General features: G+C 64.6%; 2 protein-coding genes across 2 annotated transcripts in view; one reads left to right on the top strand and one right to left on the bottom strand.

The window, feature by feature from the left end:
• The first annotated feature begins 5,934 nt into the window (after nucleotides 1–5,934).
• LOC138683227 (AP-2 complex subunit alpha-1-like) lies at nucleotides 5,935–24,104 on the top strand. Its single transcript, XM_069774771.1, is given in 18 exon segments — nucleotides 5,935–6,103; nucleotides 7,396–7,464; nucleotides 7,564–7,706; nucleotides 7,792–7,985; nucleotides 8,853–8,982; nucleotides 10,248–10,349; nucleotides 10,464–10,572; nucleotides 11,255–11,405; nucleotides 13,463–13,631; nucleotides 15,164–15,301; nucleotides 19,332–19,401; nucleotides 19,404–19,514; nucleotides 19,627–19,723; nucleotides 20,936–21,167; nucleotides 22,741–22,788; nucleotides 22,790–22,906; nucleotides 23,875–23,910; nucleotides 23,913–24,104. Coding segments are annotated over 18 exon segments (2,175 nt in total). The 5' UTR covers nucleotides 5,935–6,036.
• Nucleotides 24,105–24,114: 10 nt separating this feature from the next.
• Nucleotides 24,115–24,130, bottom strand: part of NOSIP (nitric oxide synthase interacting protein) — a 4,140-nt gene continuing 4,124 nt past the window's right edge. The window contains exon 6 of the mRNA XM_069774770.1: nucleotides 24,115–24,124. Within this exon, the coding sequence (XP_069630871.1) occupies nucleotides 24,115–24,124 (10 nt within the window). The remainder of the gene's footprint in view (nucleotides 24,125–24,130) is intronic.

Here is a 24,130-nt window from a genome sequence, read left to right as displayed (position 1 = left end):
TTACTGGGAGCACTGGGGAGGTTACTGGGAGCACTGGGGGGTTACTGCTATCACTGCGGCGGTTACTGGGAGCACTGGGGGGTTACTGGGAGCACTGGGAAGGGTACTGGGAGCACTGGGGGGTTACTGCTATCACTGGGGCGGTTATTGGGAGCACTGGGAGCACTGAGGGGATTACTGGGAGCACTGGGGAGGTTACTGGGAGCACTGGGGGGTTACTGGGAGCACTGGGGCGTTACTGGGAGCACTGGAGGGAGGTTACTGGGAGCACTGGGGGGTTACTGGGATCACTGGGGAGGTTACTGGGAGCACTGGGGAGGTTACTGGGAGCACTGGGGGGGGTACTGGGAGCACTGGGGCGTTACTGGGAGCACTGGAGGGAGGTTACTGGGAGCACTGGGGGGTTACTGGGAGCACTGGGGGGGGTACTGGGAGCACTGGGGCGTTACTGGGAGCACTGGAGGGAGGTTACTGGGAGCACTGGGGCGTTACTGGGATCACTGGGGAGGTTACTGGGAGCACTGGAGGGAGGTTACTGGGAGCACTGGGGGGTTACTGGGATCACTGGGGAGGTTACTGGGAGCACTGGGGAGGTTACTGGGAGCACTGGGGGGGGTACTGGGAGCACTGGGGCGTTACTGGGAGCACTGGAGGGAGGTTACTGGGAGCACTGGGGGGTTACTGGGAGCACTGGGGGGGGTACTGGGAGCACTGGGGCGTTACTGGGAGCACTGGAGGGAGGTTACTGGGAGCACTGGGGCGTTACTGGGAGCACTGGGGAGGTTACTGGGAGCACTGGGGGGTTACTGGGAGCACTGGGGAGGTTACTGGGAGCACTGGGGGGGTTACTGGGAGCACTGGAGGGAGGTTACTGGGAGCACTGGGGAGGTTACTGGGATCACTGGAGGGAAGTTACTGGGATCACTGTGGCGGTTACTGGGAGCACCGGGGGGGTTACTGGGAGCACTGGGGAGGTTACTGGGAGCACTGGGGGGTTACTGCTATCACTGCGGCGGTTACTGGGAGCACTGGGGGGTTACTGGGAGCACTGGGAAGGGTACTGGGAGCACTGGGGGGTTACTGCTATCACTGGGGCGGTTATTGGGAGCACTGGGAGCACTGAGGGGATTACTGGGAGCACTGGGGAGGTTACTGGGAGCACTGGGGGGTTACTGGGAGCACTGGGGCGTTACTGGGAGCACTGGAGGGAGGTTACTGGGAGCACTGGGGGGTTACTGGGATCACTGGGGAGGTTACTGGGAGCACTGGGGAGGTTACTGGGAGCACTGGGGGGGGTACTGGGAGCACTGGGGCGTTACTGGGAGCACTGGAGGGAGGTTACTGGGAGCACTGGGGGGTTACTGGGAGCACTGGGGGGGGTACTGGGAGCACTGGGGCGTTACTGGGAGCACTGGAGGGAGGTTACTGGGAGCACTGGGGCGTTACTGGGATCACTGGGGAGGTTACTGGGAGCACTGGAGGGAGGTTACTGGGAGCACTGGGGGGTTACTGGGATCACTGGGGAGGTTACTGGGAGCACTGGGGAGGTTACTGGGAGCACTGGGGGGGGTACTGGGAGCACTGGGGCGTTACTGGGAGCACTGGAGGGAGGTTACTGGGAGCACTGGGGGGTTACTGGGAGCACTGGGGGGGGTACTGGGAGCACTGGGGCGTTACTGGGAGCACTGGAGGGAGGTTACTGGGAGCACTGGGGCGTTACTGGGATCACTGGGGAGGTTACTGGGAGCACTGGGGGGTTACTGGGAGCACTGGGGAGGTTACTGGGAGCACTGGGGGGGGGTACTGGGATCACTGGGGGGTTACTGGGATCACTGGAGGGAGGTTACTGGGAGCACTGGGGCGTTACTGGGATCACTGGACGGAGGTTACTGGGAGCACTGGGGCGTTACTGGGATCACTGGGGAGGTTACTGGGAGCACTGGGGGGTTACTGGGAGCACTGGGGAGGTTACTGGGAGCACTGGGGGGGTTACTGGGAGCACTGGAGGGAGGTTACTGGGAGCACTGGGGAGGTTACTGGGATCACTGGAGGGAAGTTACTGGGATCACTGTGGCGGTTACTGGGAGCACCGGGGGGGTTACTGGGAGCACTGGGGAGGTTACTGGGAGCACTGGGGGGTTACTGCTATCACTGCGGCGGTTACTGGGAGCACTGGGGGGTTACTGGGAGCACTGGGAAGGGTACTGGGAGCACTGGGGGGTTACTGCTATCACTGGGGCGGTTATTGGGAGCACTGGGAGCACTGAGGGGATTACTGGGAGCACTGGGGAGGTTACTGGGAGCACTGGGGGGTTACTGGGAGCACTGGGGCGTTACTGGGAGCACTGGAGGGAGGTTACTGGGAGCACTGGGGGGTTACTGGGATCACTGGGGAGGTTACTGGGAGCACTGGGGAGGTTACTGGGAGCACTGGGGGGGGTACTGGGAGCACTGGGGCGTTACTGGGAGCACTGGAGGGAGGTTACTGGGAGCACTGGGGGGTTACTGGGAGCACTGGGGGGGGTACTGGGAGCACTGGGGCGTTACTGGGAGCACTGGAGGGAGGTTACTGGGAGCACTGGGGCGTTACTGGGATCACTGGGGAGGTTACTGGGAGCACTGGAGGGAGGTTACTGGGAGCACTGGGGGGTTACTGGGATCACTGGGGAGGTTACTGGGAGCACTGGGGAGGTTACTGGGAGCACTGGGGGGGGTACTGGGAGCACTGGGGCGTTACTGGGAGCACTGGAGGGAGGTTACTGGGAGCACTGGGGGGTTACTGGGAGCACTGGGGGGGGTACTGGGAGCACTGGGGCGTTACTGGGAGCACTGGAGGGAGGTTACTGGGAGCACTGGGGCGTTACTGGGAGCACTGGGGAGGTTACTGGGAGCACTGGGGGGTTACTGGGAGCACTGGGGAGGTTACTGGGAGCACTGGGGGGGTTACTGGGAGCACTGGAGGGAGGTTACTGGGAGCACTGGGGAGGTTACTGGGATCACTGGAGGGAAGTTACTGGGATCACTGTGGCGGTTACTGGGAGCACCGGGGGGGTTACTGGGAGCACTGGGGAGGTTACTGGGAGCACTGGGGGGTTACTGCTATCACTGCGGCGGTTACTGGGAGCACTGGGGGGTTACTGGGAGCACTGGGAAGGGTACTGGGAGCACTGGGGGGTTACTGCTATCACTGGGGCGGTTATTGGGAGCACTGGGAGCACTGAGGGGATTACTGGGAGCACTGGGGAGGTTACTGGGAGCACTGGGGGGTTACTGGGAGCACTGGGGCGTTACTGGGAGCACTGGAGGGAGGTTACTGGGAGCACTGGGGGGTTACTGGGATCACTGGGGAGGTTACTGGGAGCACTGGGGAGGTTACTGGGAGCACTGGGGGGGGTACTGGGAGCACTGGGGCGTTACTGGGAGCACTGGAGGGAGGTTACTGGGAGCACTGGGGGGTTACTGGGAGCACTGGGGGGGGTACTGGGAGCACTGGGGCGTTACTGGGAGCACTGGAGGGAGGTTACTGGGAGCACTGGGGCGTTACTGGGATCACTGGGGAGGTTACTGGGAGCACTGGAGGGAGGTTACTGGGAGCACTGGGGGGTTACTGGGATCACTGGGGAGGTTACTGGGAGCACTGGGGAGGTTACTGGGAGCACTGGGGGGGGTACTGGGAGCACTGGGGCGTTACTGGGAGCACTGGAGGGAGGTTACTGGGAGCACTGGGGGGTTACTGGGAGCACTGGGGGGGGTACTGGGAGCACTGGGGCGTTACTGGGAGCACTGGAGGGAGGTTACTGGGAGCACTGGGGCGTTACTGGGATCACTGGGGAGGTTACTGGGAGCACTGGAGGGAGGTTACTGGGAGCACTGGGGGGTTACTGGGATCACTGGGGAGGTTACTGGGAGCACTGGGGAGGTTACTGGGAGCACTGGGGGGGGTACTGGGAGCACTGGGGCGTTACTGGGAGCACTGGAGGGAGGTTACTGGGAGCACTGGGGGGTTACTGGGAGCACTGGGGGGGGTACTGGGAGCACTGGGGCGTTACTGGGAGCACTGGAGGGAGGTTACTGGGAGCACTGGGGCGTTACTGGGAGCACTGGGGAGGTTACTGGGAGCACTGGGGGGTTACTGGGAGCACTGGGGAGGTTACTGGGAGCACTGGGGGGGTTACTGGGAGCACTGGAGGGAGGTTACTGGGAGCACTGGGGAGGTTACTGGGAGCACTGGGGGGTTACTGCTATCACTGCGGCGGTTACTGGGAGCACTGGGGGGTTACTGGGAGCACTGGAGGGAAGTTACTGGGATCACTGTGGCGGTTACTGGGAGCACCGGGGGGGTTACTGGGAGCACTGGGGAGGTTACTGGGAGCACTGGGGGGTTACTGCTATCACTGCGGCGGTTACTGGGAGCACTGGGGGGGTTACTGGGAGCACTGGGAAGGGTACTGGGAGCACTGGGGGGTTACTGCTATCACTGGGGCGGTTATTGGGAGCACTGGGAGCACTGAGGGGATTACTGGGAGCACTGGGGAGGTTACTGGGAGCACTGGGGGGTTACTGGGAGCACTGGGGCGTTACTGGGAGCACTGGAGGGAGGTTACTGGGAGCACTGGGGGGTTACTGGGATCACTGGGGAGGTTACTGGGAGCACTGGGGAGGTTACTGGGAGCACTGGGGGGGGTACTGGGAGCACTGGGGCGTTACTGGGAGCACTGGAGGGAGGTTACTGGGAGCACTGGGGGGTTACTGGGAGCACTGGGGGGGGTACTGGGAGCACTGGGGCGTTACTGGGAGCACTGGAGGGAGGTTACTGGGAGCACTGGGGCGTTACTGGGATCACTGGGGAGGTTACTGGGAGCACTGGAGGGAGGTTACTGGGAGCACTGGGGGGTTACTGGGATCACTGGGGAGGTTACTGGGAGCACTGGGGAGGTTACTGGGAGCACTGGGGGGGGTACTGGGAGCACTGGGGCGTTACTGGGAGCACTGGAGGGAGGTTACTGGGAGCACTGGGGGGTTACTGGGAGCACTGGGGGGGGTACTGGGAGCACTGGGGCGTTACTGGGAGCACTGGAGGGAGGTTACTGGGAGCACTGGGGCGTTACTGGGAGCACTGGGGAGGTTACTGGGAGCACTGGGGGGTTACTGGGAGCACTGGGGAGGTTACTGGGAGCACTGGGGGGGGTACTGGGATCACTGGGGGGTTACTGGGATCACTGGAGGGAGGTTACTGGGAGCACTGGGGCGTTACTGGGATCACTGGACGGAGGTTACTGGGAGCACTGGGGCGTTACTGGGATCACTGGACGGAGGTTACTGGGAGCACTGGGGCGTTACTGGGGCGCCGCTGTAGCCCCCGATGGGGACCCGGGCCCCGCCCCCGGCGCAGGCTCCGCCCCGCCCGGCTCAGGCCCCGCCCCCTCGCACCCACCCCGGAACTGCGGGTGTCAACTCTCCAATCAGCAGGCGCGAAGGGGGCGGCGGCCCCGCCCACGGCCGCGGGGGCGGTCCAATCAGTGGGGACGCTGGCGGCGGGGGCGGGGCTGGAGGTGTGCGGCGAGGGGCGCGCCCAATGAGGCTGCGGCGGTGGCGAGGGGGCGGGGAGGGGGAGCGTCACGCCCAGCCAATGGGCGTGAGCCTTTCGGACCTTGCAGTAAGCGCAGCCAATCAAAAGGAGGCGAGGGGGTGGGCGGGCGAGCTTCACCCAATAGAAACAGGACGAGGGCGGGCCTTCTCGTGAACGAGCGGTCGCTCCACCAACGGGAGCAGCACGGCTGAGAGGAGGGGAAGGCGGGTCTGCCTGTGATTGACAAGCAGCGGCGCCAACGCGGAGGCGGCGGAGGCGGTGCGGCGGTGTCGACGTCCAATGGAGACGTCGGGTCTGCTGTGAGTGGCGGCGGCGGCGACCAATGGGAACGACAGTTAACCGGCGGTAGCAGCGGCGGCGGCGGCGGCGGCGGCGGCGGCGCAGGGCGGCCGGAGCGGTGCGGGGCAGGTGGGAACGGGGCCGGGCCGGAGCGAGGGGCCGCCGCCATGCCGGCCGTCTCCAAGGGCGATGGGATGCGGGGGCTGGCGGTCTTCATCTCCGACATCCGCAACTGTGAGCGGGGAGATGGGCTGGGGGGGAGAAGGGGCCCGGGAGGGGGTCCCTGAGGAGAAAAAATGCGTTTGGGGGCGTCTGTGAGGGAAAAAGTTGGAGTTTGGGGGTCCCTGAGGGGTGAGAGGGCGATTTGGGGGGGTCCCTGAGGAGAAAAGGGCTGTTTGGGGGGGGCCTGAGGGGAGAGGAGGCGGTTGGGGGGGGCTCAGAGGGAGGAGAAGCTATTTCTGAGGAGAAAAGGTCCGTTTTGGGGGTCTCAGAGGGGGGAGAAGCTATTTCTGAGGAGAAAAGGTCCATTTTGGGGGGGCTCAGAGGGGGGAGAAGCTATTTCTGAGGAGAAAAGGTCCATTTTGGGGGGCTCAGAGGGAGGAGAAGCTATTTCTGAGGAGAAAACGTCCGTTTTGGGGGGCTCAGAGCGGGGAGAAGCTATTTCTGAGAAGAAAAAGTCCATTTCGGGGGGTTCTGAGGGGAGATCGGGTATTTCTGAAGAGAAAAAATGTGTTTTAGGGGGGTCTGTGAGGGGAAAAGTTGGAGTTCGGGGGTCCCTGAGGGGTGAGGGGGCAGATTGGGGGCAGCCTTAAGGAGTCAGAAGCTATTTCTGAGGAGAATTGGTCCATTTCGGGGGTTCTGAGGGGGGATCGGGTATTTCTGAGGAGAAAAGATGCATTTTGGGGGGTCTGTGAGGGGAAAAGTTGGAGTTTGGGGGTCCCTGAGGGGAGAGGAGGCGATCTGGGGGGGGCTCAGAGCAGGGAGAAGCTATTTCTGAAGGAGAAAAGGTCCATTTCAGGGGGTCTGTGAGGGGAAAAGTTGGAGTTTGAGCATGCTTGAGGTGGGAGGAGGCGGTTTGGGGGGGCCCTGAGGTAGAAGCAGCTATTTCTGAGGAGAAAACGTCCATTTTGGGGGGCTCTGAGGGGCCAGGGGGTGGCTTGGGGAGGCTGTGAGAGGGGGTGAGGTATTTCTGAGGAGAAAAGCTGCATCTTGGGGGGTCCGTGAGGGAAAAAGCTGGAATTTGCAGGTCACTGAGGGGGGAGGAGGTGGTTTGGGGGGGCTTTGAGGGGGGAGGGGGTGGTTTTAAGGAGAAAAGATGCATTTGGGGGATCTCTGAGAAGAAAAGTTGGGCTTTTGGGGGTCCCTGAGGGGGGGAGAAGGCAGTTGGGGGGGGGCTCTGAGGGAAGATGGGGACAATTTGGGGGGGTCCTTGAGGGAAGGGGGGGCCGGTTTGGGGGGAGCTCTGAGGGTAGAAGGGGGACAGTTTGGGGGGGCATTCACCTCTTTTGGGGGCCCCCCCCTTCCAGGTAAGAGCAAAGAGGCCGAAATCAAGCGTATCAACAAGGAGCTGGCCAACATCCGCTCCAAATTCAAGGGTGAGTCCAAGGGGGCCACGGGGTCCTTAAACACACACCCCCCCCGAAAAGGGCCCCCCCAACCCCCTGCCGCTGTCGTGTCCCCCCCCTGCCTTGCAGGGGACAAAGCCCTGGACGGTTACAGCAAAAAGAAATATGTTTGCAAACTGCTCTTCATCTTCCTGCTGGGCCACGACATCGACTTCGGGCACATGGAGGCCGTCAACCTCCTCAGCTCCAACAAATACACCGAGAAGCAGATCGTGAGTGGGGAAAGGGGGGACCCCCGAGGGGTTTTGGGGGTGTCCCGCACCCCTGACACCCCCACCTCGGTGTGTTCCTCCCCAGGGATACCTGTTTATCTCGGTGCTGGTGAACTCCAACAGCGAATTGATCCGACTGATCAATAACGGCATCAAGAACGACCTGGCCAGCCGCAACCCCACTTTCATGTGCCTGGCCCTGCACTGCATCGCCAACGTCGGCAGCCGCGAGATGGCCGAGGCCTTCGCCGCCGAGGTGCCCCGCGTCCTGGTGGCGGGGTGAGACGCTGGGAAGGGTCTGGGGAGGGTGCTGGGGGACACTGGGAGGGTACTGGTGGCATACTGGAGGTCTTAAGGGAAGCCCCGGGGGGTTACTGGGGCATACCAGATGCCTTGGGGAGGACTGGGGGATACTGGATGCCCCAGGGGAGCTACTGGGGGGGCACTGGGATTCCTGGGGGGTTACTGGGGGATCGTGGAGGCCCCAGGGGGGGCTATTGGGGGGGCACTGGGATTCCTGGGGTGTTACTGGGGGATAGTGGAGGCCCCAAGGAGGCTACTGGGGGGGCATTGGGATTCCTGGGGGGTTACTGGGGGATAGTGGAGGCCCCAAGGAGGTTACTGGGGGATACTGGATGTCCCAGGCAGGGTACTGGTGGGGCATTGGGATTCCTGGGGGGTTACTGGGGAGGCACTGGTGGCCCCGGGGGGGGTTACTGGGAGGGCACTGTGATAGCTGAGGGGTTGCTGGGGGTACTGGAGGCCCCAGGAGGGTTACTGGGAGAGCACTGGGATACCTGGGAGCTTACTGAGAGTACTGGGGCGGGGGGGGTGGTGCTGCTAGGGTACTGGGGGAGGCACTGGGGCTTACTGGGTTGTCTGGCAGGTGCATGATGGAGTGTTACTGGACAAAACGCTGGGGGGTACTGGAAGTGTTGGAAGGGTCCTGGCGTTATACTGGGGTGTCTGGAGGAGTACTGGGTTACCTGAGGGGTTACTGGAGGTCGCTGGGAGAGCACCGGAGATTAGTGGGAAAACTGGAGGACGGGGGCACTGGGAGGGCAGGGGGTGTCCTGGGGGGCACTGGGGGGGTCCCGGGGGCGGGGCGGGGGGTGCTGAGCCGCTGTCGTTCCCCCCCCCCCGCAGGGACACGATGGACAGCGTGAAGCAGAGCGCGGCGCTCTGCCTGCTGCGCCTGCACAAGGCCTGCCCCGACCTCGTGCCCGTCGGGGAGTGGACGGCGCGCGTGGTCCACCTCCTCAACGACCAGCACATGGTAGGGACCCCGCCACCCCCCGCCTCGGGACGTGGTACGGCCCGCTGTCACCCACCGCCACCCCTGCGTCGGGCCGTGGTACGGCCCAGTGTCACCCACCGCCACCCCCCTGTGTCACCCACCGCCACCCCCCGCGTCGGGCCGTGGTACGGCCCAGTGTCACCCACCGCCACCCCCCAGTGTCACCCACCGCCACCCCCGCGTCGGGCTGTGGTACGGCCCAGTGTCACCCACCGCCACCCCCCAGTGTCACCCACCGCCACCCCCGCGTCGGGCCGTGGTACGGCCCAGTGTCACCCACCGCCACCCCCGCGTCGGGCCGTGGTACGGCCCAGTGTCACCCACCGCCACCCCCGCGTCGGGCCGTGGTACGGCCCAGTGTCACCCACTGCCACCCCCCTGTGTCACCCACCGCCACCCCCGCGTCGGGCCGTGGTACGGCCCGCTGTCACCCACCGCCACCCCCGCGTCGGGCCGTGGTACGGCCCAGTGTCACCCACCGCCACCCCCGCGTCGGGCCGTGGTACGGCCCAGTGTCACCCACCGCCACCCCCGCGTCGGGCTGTGGTACGGCCCAGTGTCACCCACCGCCACCCCCCTGTGTCACCCACCGCCACCCCCGCGTCGGGCCGTGGTACGGCCCGCTGTCACCCACCGCCACCCCCGCGTCGGGCCGTGGTACGGCCCAGTGTCACCCACCGCCACCCCCGCGTCGGGCCGTGGTACGGCCCGCTGTCACCCACCGCCACCCCCGCGTCCAGCTGTGGTACAGCCCGCTGCCGCCCCCCCCCCCCACCCCTCCCCATCCCTGGCAGCAGTGGTACAGCCCATGTGTCCCTCTGCTGTCTCCCCCCGCCCCAAGCAGTGGAACAAGCCATGCATCTCCCACTGCCTCCCCCCCCATCTCTGGCAGTGGTACAGCCCAACACCCCTCTCCCAGGCCTGCCCCCCCCAGTGTCACCCCCAAAGTCCCCTTTTATGTCCCGTGCCCCCCCCCCCCAGGGCTGTGTGTCCCCCCCCAGGACCCATGTCCCCTTATGTGTGTCCCCCCCCACGGCCCATATCCCCTTCTGTTCCCCCCCCCAGGGCTGTGTGTCCCCCCGCCAGGACCCACATCCCCTTATGTGTGTCCCCCCCAGAGCCCGTATCCCCTTGCGTCCCCCCACTCCGCCCATGTCCCCTTCCACCTGTGTCCCCCCCCGCCGCCAGGACCGTGTCTCCTGGCCCCCCGCCTTGCCCCTGACCCCCCCTTGTCCCCCCCCCAGGGGGTGGTGACAGCGGCCGTCAGCCTCATCACCTGCCTCTGCAAGAAAAACCCCGACGACTTCAAGACCTGCGTCTCCCTCGCCGTCTCCCGCCTCAGCCGGGTGAGTCCCGTCCTCGGCACCGGCTCGGGGGGGGCACCCACGGATGCCTGGGGCCCCCCCAAAGCCCTTGGTGACCCCCCCTTGTCCCCCTCTCTGTCCCTGTGTCCCCCCCAGATCGTCTCCTCGGCCTCCACGGACCTGCAGGATTACACCTACTACTTTGTGCCCGCCCCTTGGCTGTCCGTCAAGCTGCTCCGCCTGCTCCAGTGCTACCCCCCCCCGGGTAGGGACCCCCCCCGGGTGCTTGGGTGTGTCCCCCCAGCACCCTCCACAACCCCCAACACCTGGGTCCCCTTTTTGGGTGCCCCCCACAAACCTGGGTCGCCTTTCTGGGTCCCCCCCAAGATGCCTGAGTGCCCCCACCCCACCTGGGTCCCCTTTTTGGGTCCCCCTCAGAAGCCTGGGTGCCCCCTCAACAGCCGGGTCCCCTTTTTGGGTGCCCCCCCCACACCTGGGTCACCTTTTTGGGTCCCCCCAAGATGCCTGAGTGCCCCCCCCACACCTGAGTCCCATTTTTGGGTCCCCCCCAGAAGCCTGGGTGCCCGACCCAACACCCGGGTCCCCTTTTTGGGTGCCCCCCCCACACCTGGGTCACCTTTTTGGTCCCCCCCAGATGCCTGGGTGCCCCCGCCCCACCTGGGTCCCATTTTTGGGTCCCCCCCAGAAGCCTGGGTGCCCGCCCCAACACCCGGGTCCCCTTTTTGGGTGCCCCCCCAGAAGCCTGAGTGCCCCCCCACACCTGGGTCCCCTTTTTGGGTCCCCCTCAGAAGCCTGGGTGCCCCCCCAGCCACCTGGGTCCACAGATGCTATTGCCGGGGGGTGCAGTTCCTACATCCTAGGGTCGCTGGGTGCCCCCCCCGAGCCCACCTGGGCCCATGGGTGCCCCCCCATGTGTCCCCCCCCAGAGGAGGCGGCGGTGAAGGGGCGGCTGGTGGAGTGCCTGGAGACGGTGCTCAACAAGGCCCAGGAGCCCCCCAAATCCAAAAAGGTCCAACACTCCAACGCCAAGAACGCCATCCTCTTCGAGGCCATCAGCCTCATCATCCACTACGACAGGTGACACCCCCGTGTCCCCCCCCCCGCCTCTGCGTCACCCCCCCACCCCACCCCGGGTCCGCTCTATCCGGACCCCCCACCCCGCGGCGTGACCGGCGTTGTCCCGCTACGTTCGGTCGCCGGTCCTGTCCGTGTGTCCCCCCCCCACCAGTGTAGCCTCCCGTGATGTCCCCTGTCCCCCCCCCGCGACGTCCCCAAAGTCCCCCCTTCTCCCACGGCGTCCCCTGGCCCCCCTCGATGTCCCCACGGATCCCCCCAACGTCCCCCACGACGTCCCGTGTCCCCTCTCCCCCCCCCCCATACCCTCTGGGATGTCCCTTGTCCCCTGCGTGTCCCCCCCGTGATGTCTCGACCCCCCCGATGTCCCGTGTCCCCCATGATGTCCCCTTCATGTGTCCCCTGGCCCCCAATTTCCCGTCATGTGTCCCCCCAATGTCCCCTGTCCCCCCGATGTCCCCTTCATGTGTCCCCACTGATGACCCCGTCCCCTGCGTGTGTCCCCCAATGTCCCCGTCCCCTGATGTCCCCTTCATGTGCCCCCCCAATGTCCCCTCTCCCCCCAGTGTCCCCTCTCCCCCCAGTGTCCCCTCCCCTGCATGTCCCCCCCACAATGTCCCCTGTCCCCCCATGATGTCCCCATCCCCTTCATGTGTCCCCCCAATGTCCCCTGTCCCCTTCATGTGCCCCCCCAGAGTCCCCTCTCCCCCCAATGTCCCCTCTCCCCCTGATATCCCCTCCCCTGCATGTCCCCCCCACAATGTCCCCTGTCCCCCCCGATGTCCCCCATCCCCTTCACGTGTCCCCCCAGTGTCCCCTGTCCCCCCATGATGTCCCCCATCCCCTTCATGTGCCCCCCCAGAGTCCCCTCTCCCCCCAAATGTTCCCTCTGCCCCCGATATCCCGTCCCCTGCATGTCCCCTGATAATGTCCCCTGTCCCCCAATGCCCCGTGTCCCCTTCAGGTGTCCCCCCAATGTCACGTTCATGTATCCCCCCAGTGTCCCCTGTCCCCCTGATGTCCCCATCCCCTTCATGTGTCCCCCCAATGTCCCCAGTCCCCTGCATGTGCCCCCCCAGAGTCCCCTCTCCCCCCAATATCCCGTCCCCTGCATGTCCCCCCATAATGTTTCCTGTCCCCCAATGTCCCCTTCGTGTGTCCCTCCAGTGTCCCCTGTCCCCTGCATGTGTTCCCCCAAAGTCCTCTGTCCCCCCAATGTCCCCTGTCCCCATCATGTGCCCCCCAATGTCCCCTCTCCCCCCAGTGTCCCCCATCCCCCTGATATCCCGTCCCCTGCATGTCCCCCGTCCCCCAATGCCCCGTGTCCCCTTCATGTGTCCCCCCAATGTTCCCTGTCCCCCAATGTCACTGTCATGTCCCCCCCACAATGTCCCCTGTCCCCCTGATGGCCCCCATCCCCTTCATGTGTGTCCCCAATGTCCCCTGTCCCCAACATGTGCCCCCCCAGTGTCCCCTCTCCCCCAATGTCCCCTTTCCCCCTGGTATCCCATCCCCTGCATGTCCCCCCATAATGTCCCCTGTCCCCCAATGTCTCCTGTCCCCCAATGTCACCTTCATGTGTCCCCCCATGATGTCCCCTGTCCCCTTCATGTCCCCCCCACAGCATCCCCTGTCCCCCTGATGGCCCCCATCCCCTTCACGTGTCCCCCCAGTGTCCCCTGTCCCCCCATGATGTCCCCATCCCCTTCCTGTGTCCCCCCAATATTCCGTCCCCTTCATGTGTCCCCCCCATGTCCCCCATCCCCCTGATATCCCGTCCCCTGCCTGTCCCCCCATAATGTCTCCTGTCCCCCAGTGCCCCGTGTCCCCTCCAGTGTCCCCCCAATGTCCCCTGTCCCCATCGTGTGCCCCCCACTGTCCCCTGTCCCCCCCGACGCCCCCTACCCCCCAATACCCCCCCCCCACGTATCCCCCCGACGTCCCCCGCGCGTACCCCAACGCTCAACGTCCCCCGTCCCCTACCCGTGCCCGCGTCCCCCCCGCCCCCTCGGCCGCGTCCCCGGCCCCCCCCGCGGGTGACACCCGTGTCCCCCCCCCAGCGAACCCAACCTCCTGGTGCGGGCCTGTAACCAGCTGGGGCAGTTCCTGCAGCACCGCGAGACCAACCTGCGCTACCTGGCCCTGGAGTCCATGTGCGCCCTGGCCAGCTCCGAGTTCTCCCACGAGGCCGTCAAGACCCACATCGACACCGTCATCGGGGCCCTCAAGGTGAGGGGCGGGGCCCTGAGGGGGTGGGCGGGGTCTGGGAGGGGCGGGTGTGGCCGGGGTGGGGTCCTGGCCAGGGGTGGCGGGGGCCGGCCAGCTCCCAGTTCTCCCACGAGGACGTCAGGATCTACATGGACACCGTCATCGGGGCCCTCAAGGTGAGGGGCGGGGCCCTGAGGGAGTGGGCGGGGCCCTGAGGGAGTGGGTGGGGTCTGGGAGGGGCGGGTGTGGCTGGGGTGGGGTCCTGGCCAGGGGTGGCAGGGGCCGGCCAGCTCCCAGTTCTCCCACGAGGCCGTCAAGACCCACATCGACACCGTCATCAGGGCCCTCAAGGTGAGGGGCGGGGCCCTGAGGGGGTGGGCGGGGTCTGGGAGGGGCGGGTGTGGCTGGGGTGGGGTCCTGGCCAGGGGTGGCGGGGGCCGGCCAGCTCCCAGTTCTCCCACGAGGACGTCAGGATCTACATGGACACCGTCATCGGGGCCCTCAAGGTGAGGGGCGGGGCCCTGAGGGAGTGGGCGGGGCCCTGAGGGAGTGGGTGGGGTCTGGGAGGGGCGGGTGTGGCTGGGGTGGGGTCCTGGCCAGGGGTGGCAGGGGCCGGCCAGCTCCCAGTTCTCCCACGAGGCCGTCAAGACCCACATCGACACCGTCATCAGGGCCCTCAAGGTGAGGGGCGGGGCCCTGAGGGAGTGGGCGGGGTCTGGGAGGGGCGGGTGTGGCCGGGGTGGGGTCCTGGCCAGGGGTGGCGGGGCTCGGCCAGCTCCCAGTTCTCCCATGAGGACGTTGGGATCTACATGGACACCGTCATCGGGGCCCTCAACGTGAGGGGCGGGGCCCTGAGGGGTTGGGCGGGGTCTGGGAGGGGTGGGTGTGGCTGCAGGGTGGGGTCCTGGCCCGAGGAGGCGGGGCCCGGCCAGCTCCCAGTTCTCCCATCAAAAGCCCCGTTGGTAAGGTGAGAGGCGGGGCCTGTGGAGAGGGTGGGGCTTTCTAAGGGAGGGGCGGGGCCAGCCCCGAGTTCTCCCACATCGATGCCGCCATTGGTGGTCTGAGGAGGGAGGTGGAGCCCTGAGGGTGGGTGGGGTCATGGGGTGGAGCTTATGTGTGGGCAGGGCCGAAGCACCCTGGTTGTCCTCGAGGTAGGCGGGGCTGGGGTGGAGGCGGGGCCTGACCCTCAGGGTGGGTGGGGCTGGGGGTGGGGCCTTGGGGTGGAGGCGGAGCTTGAGCTTCAAGGTAGGTTGAGGGGGCGGGGTCTAGCCGAGGGGGCGGGGCAAGGCCGCAGCGCTGCCTCCTCCCTGGCTGCTGTGGAGGGAAGGCTGGAGGGGGTGTGGCCTGTGAAAGGGGGGTGTGGCCAAACGTTGGGGGCGGGGTCTCACCCAGGGGGCGTGGCCAAGCCTTGCGAGCCGGGCTCTGTGTCACCACCCGGGTGGGATCCAAGGGAGGGGCGGGGCCTGGCTCGGAGCGGGGCGGGGCCTGGCGGCAGGAGGCGGGGCCCCGCGAAGAGGGGGCGGGGTTTCAGGCCCCTCCCCTCCCCTCCCTAGACGGAGCGGGACGTGAGCGTCCGGCAGCGAGCGGCCGACCTGCTGTACGCCATGTGCGACCGCAGCACCGCCCAGCAGATCGTGGCCGAGATGCTGAGCTACCTGGAGACGGCCGACTACGCCATCCGCGAGGAGATCGTGCGTCCTGGGGTCCCCCCCAAAAAACACAAACACCCCGAGGGACCACCCCAAAACACCCCGAGGGACCCCTCAGAAAAAACCCCGAAGCGTCATCCCCCCCCAAGACCCCCAAGGCACCCTCAAAAGGGCGCTTCGAGACCCCAAGGGACCCCCAAAAAGCCCAAGGGGTCAGCCCTAGACCCCAAGGGGACTCCCAAAACACCCAAGGGGACCCCGCCTAGGCCCCAAGGGTCCCTCAAAATCCCCAAGGGGACCCCCAAGCGACCCTCAAGACCCTCAAAGTGACCCTTCAAGACCCCAAGGGACCCCCAAGGTGACCCCCCTAGACCCCACGGGGACCCCCAAAAAACCCAAGTGACCCTCAGAACCCCCAAAGGCACCCCCAAGCGACCCTCACAACCCTCAAAGGGACCTTTCAAGACCCCAGGGGACCCCCAAAAATCCCCAAGGGACCCTCAAAACCCCGAAGGGGACACCCCTAGACCCCTATTAGACCCCCAAAACCCCCAAGTGACCCTCAAAACCCTCAAGGGGACCCCCTAGACCCCCAAGGGACCCCCAAAATCCCCAAGGGACCCTCAAAACCCCCATGGGGACCCCCAAGGGACCCTCAAAACCCTCAAAGGGACCCTCGAAACCCTCAAAGGGACCCTTCAAGACCCCAAGGGACCACCCAAAAGCCCCCAAGGGACCCTCAAAACCCTCAAAGGGACCCTTCAAGACCCCAAGGGACCACCCAAAAGCCCCCAAGGGACCCTCAAAACCCTCAAAGGGACCCTTCAAGACCCCAAGGGACCCTCAAAACCTTCAAAGGGACCCTTCAAGACCCCAAGGGACCCCCCAAAAACCCCTAAGGGACCCTCAAAACCCTCAAAGGGACCCTTCAAGACCCCAAGGGACCCTCAAAACCCTCAAAGGGACCCTTCAAGACCCCAAGGGACCCCCCAAAAACCCCCAAGGGACCCTCAAAACCCTCAAAGGGACCCTTCAAGACCCCAAGGGACCCCCCAAAAACCCCCAAGGGACCCTCAAAACCTTCAAAGGGACCCTTCAAGACCCCAAGGGACCCCCCAAAAACCCCCAAGGGACCCTCAAAACCCTCAAAGGGACCCTTCAAGACCCCAAGGGACCCCCCAAAAACCCCCAAGGGACCCTCAAAACCGTCAAAGGGACCCTTCAAGACCCCAAGGGACCCCCCAAAAACCCCTAAGGGACCCTCAAAACCCTCAAAGGGACCCTTCAAGACCCCAAGGGACCCTCAAAACCCTCAAAGGGACCCTTCAAGACCCCAAGGGACCCCCCAAAAACCCCCAAGGGACCCTCAAAACCGTCAAAGGGACCCTTCAAGACCCCAAGGGACCCCCCAAAAACCCCCAAGGGACCCCCCAAAAACCCCCAAGGGACCCTCAAAACCTTCAAAGGGACCCCCCAAAAACCCCCAAGGGACCCTCAAAACCGTCAAAGGGACCCTTCAAGACCCCAAGGGACCCCCCAAAAACCCCCAAGGGACCCTCAAAACCGTCAAAGGGACCCTTCAAGACCCCAAGGGACCCCCCAAAAACCCCTAAGGGACCCTCAAAACCCTCAAAGGGACCCTTCAAGACCCCAAGGGACCCCCCAAAAACCCCCAAGGGACCCTCAAAACCCTCAAAGGGACCCTTCAAGACCCCAAGGAACCCCCCAAAAACTCCTAAGGGACCCTCAAAACCGTCAAAGGGACCCTTCAAGACCCCAAGGGACCCCCCAAAAACCCCCAAGGGACCCTCAAAACCCTCAAAGGGACCCTTCAAGACCCCAAGGGACCCCCCAAAAACCCCTAAGGGACCCTCAAAACCCTCAAAGGGACCCTTCAAGACCCCAAGGGACCCCCCAAAAACCCCCAAGGGACCCTCAAAACCGTCAAAGGGACCCTTCAAGACCCCAAGGGACCCCCCAAAAACCCCTAAGGGACCCTCAAAACCCTCAAAGGGACCCTTCAAGACCCCAAGGGACCCCCCAAAAACCCCCAAGGGACCCTCAAAACCCTCAAAGGGACCCTTCAAGACCCCAAGGAACCCCCCAAAAACTCCTAAGGGACCCTCAAAACCCTCAAAGGGACCCTTCAAGACCCCAAGGGACCCCCCAAAAACCCCCAAGGGACCCTCAAAACCGTCAAAGGGACCCTTCAAGACCCCAAGGGACCCCCCAAAAACCCCTAAGGGACCCTCAAAACCCTCAAAGGGACCCTTCAAGACCCCAAGGGACCCCCCAAAAACCCCCAAGGGACCCTCAAAACCCTCAAAGGGACCCTTCAAGACCCCAAGGAACCCCCCAAAAACTCCTAAGGGACCCTCAAAACCGTCAAAGGGACCCTTCAAGACCCCAAGGGACCCCCCAAAAACTCCTAAGGGACCCTCAAAACCCTCAAAGGGACCCTTCAAGACCCCAAGGGACCCTCAAAACCCTCAAAGGGACCCTTCAAGACCCCAAGGGACCCCCCAAAAACCCCCAAGGGACCCTCAAAACCCTCAAAGGGACCCTTCAAGACCCCAAGGGACCCCCCAAAAACCCCCAAGGGACCCTCAAAACCTTCAAAGGGACCCTTCAAGACCCCAAGGGACCCCCCAAAAACCCCCAAGGGACCCTCAAAACCCTCAAAGGGACCCTTCAAGACCCCAAGGGACCCCCCAAAAACCCCCAAGGGACCCTCAAAACCGTCAAAGGGACCCTTCAAGACCCCAAGGGACCCCCCAAAAACCCCTAAGGGACCCTCAAAACCCTCAAAGGGACCCTTCAAGACCCCAAGGGACCCTCAAAACCCTCAAAGGGACCCTTCAAGACCCCAAGGGACCCCCCAAAAACCCCCAAGGGACCCTCAAAACCCTCAAAGGGACCCTTCAAGACCCCAAGGGACCCCCCAAAAACCCCCAAGGGACCCTCAAAACCTTCAAAGGGACCCCCCAAAAACCCCCAAGGGACCCTCAAAACCGTCAAAGGGACCCTTCAAGACCCCAAGGGACCCCCCAAAAACCCCTAAGGGACCCTCAAAACCGTCAAAGGGACCCTTCAAGACCCCAAGGGACCCCCCAAAAACCCCTAAGGGACCCTCAAAACCCTCAAAGGGACCCTTCAAGACCCCAAGGGACCCCCCAAAAACCCCCAAGGGACCCTCAAAACCCTCAAAGGGACCCTTCAAGACCCCAAGGAACCCCCCAAAAACTCCTAAGGGACCCTCAAAACCGTCAAAGGGACCCTTCAAGACCCCAAGGGACCCCCCAAAAACCCCCAAGGGACCCTCAAAACCCTCAAAGGGACCCTTCAAGACCCCAAGGGACCCCCCAAAAACCCCTAAGGGACCCTCAAAACCCTCAAAGGGACCCTTCAAGACCCCAAGGGACCCCCCAAAAACCCCCAAGGGACCCTCAAAACCGTCAAAGGGACCCTTCAAGACCCCAAGGGACCCCCCAAAAACCCCTAAGGGACCCTCAAAACCCTCAAAGGGACCCTTCAAGACCCCAAGGGACCCCCCAAAAACCCCCAAGGGACCCTCAAAACCGTCAAAGGGACCCTTCAAGACCCCAAGGGACCCCCCAAAAACCCCTAAGGGACCCTCAAAACCCTCAAAGGGACCCTTCAAGACCCCAAGGGACCCCCCAAAAACCCCCAAGGGACCCTCAAAACCGTCAAAGGGACCCTTCAAGACCCCAAGGGACCCCCCAAAAACCCCTAAGGGACCCTTCAAGACCCCAAGGGACCCCCCAAAAACCCCCAAGGGACCCTCAAAACCCTCAAAGGGACCCTTCAAGACCCCAAGGAACCCCCCAAAAACCCCTAAGGGACCCTCAAAACCCTCAAAGGGACCCTTCAAGACCCCAAGGGACCCCCCAAAAACCCCCAAGGGACCCTCAAAACCGTCAAAGGGACCCTTCAAGACCCCAAGGGACCCCCCAAAAACCCCTAAGGGACCCTCAAAACCCTCAAAGGGACCTTCAAGACCCCAAGGGACCCCCAAACCACCTCAAGGACCCCCCCCCCCCCCAAAAAAAAGGTGCTGAAGGTGGCCATCCTGGCGGAGAAGTACGCGGTGGACTACAGCTGGTACGTGGACACCATCCTCAACTGATCCGCATCGCCGGCGACTACGTCAGCGAGGAGGTCTGGTACCGCGTCATCCAGATCGTCATCAACCGCGACGACGTCCAGGGCTACGCCGCCAAGACCGTCTTCGAGGGTAACGACGAGGGCGACACACACACCCCCCCCCCCAAAATCTCCCACCCCTGCACCCCAAAACGGCCCCCCGCCTTCTCGGCGACGTCACCGTCGCCTCGTCTTCTCGCAGGCTCTGCAGGCGCCCGCGTGCCACGAGAATATGGTGAAGGTGGGGGGCTACATCCTGGGGGAGTTTGGGAATCTCATCGCCGGGGACCCCCGCTCCAGGTAAGGGGGGGTTGGGGACACTTGGGGGACACTTGGTGGGCGTTTGGGGGTCCCTTCTGGCTGTGGGGGGGGGGTGGTTGCACCTACGGGTTGAGGAGGGGGCTGCGGGTGTCCCCTCGGTGTCCCCGTGGACCCCCGCGGCGCCCGTGGCTGGTTTGGGGGGGGGTCCATGGGGACTCTGCCCTCCCTGACCTGGTGTCCCCTTGCTGTCCCCACAGCCCCCCGATGCACCTGGGGCTGGTTCAGGGGCTCCGCGGGGACTCTGCCCCCCCCCAGATCAGTGTCCCCTTTCTGTCCCCTGCTGCACCTGGGGCTGGTTCAGGGGGTCCACAGGCCCTCCGCCCCAATGTCCCTAATGTCCCCTCGCTGTCCCCAGAGCCCCCCGATGCACCTGGGGCTGGTTCAGGGGCTCCGCGGGGACTCTGCCCCCCCAAATCAGTGTCCCCTTTCTGTCCCCTGCTGCACCTGGGGCTGGTTCAGGGGGTCCACAAGGACTCTGTCCCCCTGCCTCAGTGTCCCCTTTCCATCCCCTGCTGCACCTGGGGCTGGTTCAGGGGGTCCGTGGGGACTCTGCCCCCCCAAATCAGTGTCCCCCCGTCCCCTCGCTGTCCCCTCTTGCACCTGGGCTGATTCAGGGGGTCCATGGGCCCTCTGCCCCGATGTCCCCGATGTCCCCTCGCTGTCCCCACTGTCCCCACAGCCCCCCAGTGCACCTGGGGCTGGTTCAGGGGGTCCGCAAGGACTCTGTCCCCCCTGCCTCAGTGTCCCCTTTCTGTCTCCTACTGCACCAGGGACTGGTTCAGGGGGTCTACGGGCCCTCTGCCCCGATGTCCCCGATGTCCCCTCGCTGTCCCCACTGTCCCCACAGCCCCCTGCTGCACCTGGGGCTGGTTCAGGTGGTCCGCAAGGACTCTGTCCCCCTGCCTCAGTGTCCCCTTTCTGTCTCCTACTGCACCAGGGACTGGTTCAGGGGGTCTACGGGCCCTCTGCCCCGATGTCCCCGATGTCCCCTCGCTGTCCCCACTGTCCCCACAGCCCCCTGCTGCACCTGGGGCTGGTTCAGGGGGTCCACAAGGACTCTGTCCCCCCCAAATCAGTGTCCCCCCCGTCCCCTTGCTGTCCCCTGCTGCACCTGGGGCTGGTTCAGGGGGTCCACAGGGACTCTGCCCCGATGTCCCCGACGTCCCCACTGTCCCCTCGCTGTCCCCGCAGCCCCCTGGTGCAGTTTGGGCTCCTGCACTCCAAGTTCCACCTGTGCAGCGTGGCGACGCGGGCGCTGCTCCTCTCCACCTACATCAAGTTCATCAACCTCTTCCCCGAGACCAAGGGCACCATCCAGGAGGTGCTGAGGGCCGGCAGCCAGCTGCGCAACGCCGACGTGGAGCTGCAGCAGCGCGCCGTCGAGTACCTCAAGCTCAGCTCCATCGCCAGCACCGACGTCCTGGTGAGTCTCGGGGACGTTTGGGGACATTTGGGGACGTCGTGGGGACATGGCGGGGACACCGAGGGGATGTGGGAATTTGGGGAAGGGGGGAAAAAGGGATCCGCAACGCTGATGTGGAGCTGCAGCAGCGCCGTCGGGTGCCTCGAGCTCAGCTCCCTTGCCGGCACCGACGTCCTGGTGAGTCTCGGGGACGTTTGGGGACATTTGGGGACGTCGTGGGGACATGGCGGGGACACCGAGGGATGTGGGAATTTGGGGAAGGGGGGAAAAAGGGATCCGCAACGCTGATGTGGAGCTGCAGCAGCGCCGTCGGGTGCCTCGAGCTCAGCTCCCTTGCCGGCACCGACGTCCTGGTGAGTCTTGGGGACATTTGGGGACATTTGGGGACACTTGGGGACATTGAGGGGACATGGGGGGACAGCAGGACTCACCGAGGGGATGTGGGAATATGGGGAAGGGGGGAAAAAGGGATCCGCAATGCTGACACGGAGCTGCGGCAGCACCGTCAGGTGCCTCGAGCTCAGCTCCGGCACCGGCACCGACGTCCTGGTGAGTCCTGGGGACATTTGGAACATTTGGAACATTTGGAGACATTGTGGGGACATTTGGGGACACCGAGGGGATGTGGGAATTTTGGGGAAGGGGGAAAAAGGGATCCGCAACGCTGATGTGGAGCTGCAGCAGCGCCGTCGGGTGCCTCGAGCTCAGCTCCGGCACCGGCACCAATGTCCTGGTGAGTCTGGGGGATATTTGGGGACGTTTGGGGACATTTGGGGATGTTTGGGGACATTTGGGGACATCGTGGGGGACATGGCGGGACACCGAGGGGATGTGGGAATACGGGGAAGGGGGGGGAAAAGGGATCCGCAATGCTGACACGGAGCTGCGGCAGCACCGTCAGGTGCCTCGAGCTCAGCTCCGGCACCGACGTCCTGGTGAGTCCTGGGGACATTTGGAACATTTGGAACATTTGGAGACATTGTGGGGACATTTGGGGACACCGAGGGGATGTGGGAATTTGGGGAAGGGGAAAAAGGGATCCGCAACGCTGATGTGGAGCTGCAGCAGCGCCGTCGGGTGCCTCGAGCTCGGCTCCGGCACCGGCACCAACGTCCTGGTGAGTCTTGGGGATGTTTGGGGATATTTGGGGACATTTGGAGACATTGTGGGGACATTTGGGGACACCGAGGGGATGTGGGAATACGGGGAAGGGGGATCTGCAACGCCAACGTGGAGCCGTGGCAGCGCTGTCGGGTGCCTCGAGCTCGGCTCCGTCGCCGGCACCGACGTCCTGGTGAGTCTTGGGGACGTTTGGGGACATTTGGGGATGTTTGGGGACATTTGGGGACATTTGGGGACACCGAGGGGATGTGGGAATTTGGGGAAGGGGGAAAAAGGGATCCATAATGGTGACGTGGAGCTGCGGCAGCACCGTCAGGTGCCTCGAGCTCAGCTCCGTCGCCGGCACCGACGTCCTGGTGAGTCTGGGGGATGTTTGGGGACACGGGGGGGTCCCCCAGTTTTTTGGAGTGACCCCCCCCCCACCATGTTTTATGTGTGTGTCCCCCCCCAGGCGACGGTGCTGGAGGAGATGCCGCCGTTCCCCGAGCGCGAGTCGTCCCATCCTGGGCCAGCTGAAGAAGAAGAAGGGTCCCGGGGCGGGGGCGAAGGGGACGAGGGACGGCGTGAGGGGGGGGGCCGAGCTCAACGGGGGGGCTGAGCCCCCCCCCAGCACCGCCGTGAGCACCCCGGGGTGGGGGGGACACCTGGGTGCCCCTTTTTTTGGGGGTGAGGGGGGATCCCCGGACACCTGGGTCCCTTTTTTGGGGGGTCCTGGATAGCTGCGGCCACTTTGGGGGGGGTCCTGGGACACCTGGGTCCCTTTTTTTTGGGGGGGGGGGGGTGGTCCTGGATATCTGGGTTCCCTTTTTGGGGGGGTCCCAGATATCTGGGGCAACTTTTGGGGGGGCTCCTGGACACCTTGGTCCCTTTTTGGGGGGGTCCTGGATATTTAGCGCCACTTTTGGGAGGGGGACCTGGACACCTGGCTCCCTTTTTTTTTGGGGGGGGGGGTCCCTGGATATCTGGGTCTCCTTTTTGGGAGGGGGGGGGTCCCCACATACCTGGGGCCACTTTTGGGGGGGGGTCCTGGGCACTTGGGTCCCTTTTTTTTGGGGGGTGTCCTGGATATTTAGGGCCACTTTTGGGGGGAGACCTGGACACCTGGGTCCCTTTTTTGGGGGGGGGGGGGGGGTGTGTCTCAGATATCTGGGTCCCCGTTTTGGGGGGGGTCCAACATACCTGGGGCCACTTTTGGGGGGGTCCTGGAAATGTGGGTCCCTTTTTGGGGGGGGGGGTGGTCTTGGATATCTAGGTCCCCTTTTTGGGGGGGGGGTCCCAGATATTTAGGGCCACTTTTGGGAGAGGGTCCCAGACACCTGGGTCCTTTTTTTGTGGGGGGGGGGGGGGCAGACATCTGGGTCCCTTTTTTGGGGGGGTGTCCCCGGATACCTGGATCCCATTTTGGGAGGGGGGGGTCTCCTAGATATTTAGGGCCGCTTTTTGAGGGGGGGGGTCCTGGACACCTTTGTCCCCTTTTTGGGGGGGTCCCCACATACCTGGGTCCCCTTTTTTAGGATGGGGGGGGGTCCCCAGACACCTGGGTCCCCCCTGACCCCCCCCCTTTCCGTCCCCCCCCCCTCCCCAGTCGACACCATCGCCCTCCGCTGACCTGCTGGGCTGCGGGGGGGGACTGCCCCCCCCGCCTCGGGGGCCCCCCCTGCCCCCCCCGCCGGCAGCAGCCTCTTGGTGGACGTGGAGATCCCCCCAGCCCCCCCCGGGGGACCCCCCGACGACGCTTTCCTCGGGTGGGTGCTGCGGGGGGGGGCCGGGGGGGCACCCTGGGGTTGGGGGGGGGGGGGCCAGGACACCCAATAACCCCCCCCCCTCATCTCTCTCTGCAG

Source organism: Haliaeetus albicilla, chromosome 32 (genome assembly GCF_947461875.1).
Source record: "Haliaeetus albicilla chromosome 32, bHalAlb1.1, whole genome shotgun sequence".
In the NCBI taxonomy this organism is placed as follows: Eukaryota; Metazoa; Chordata; class Aves; order Accipitriformes; family Accipitridae; genus Haliaeetus; species Haliaeetus albicilla.
This window is presented reverse-complemented; position numbering and strand designations above follow the sequence as displayed.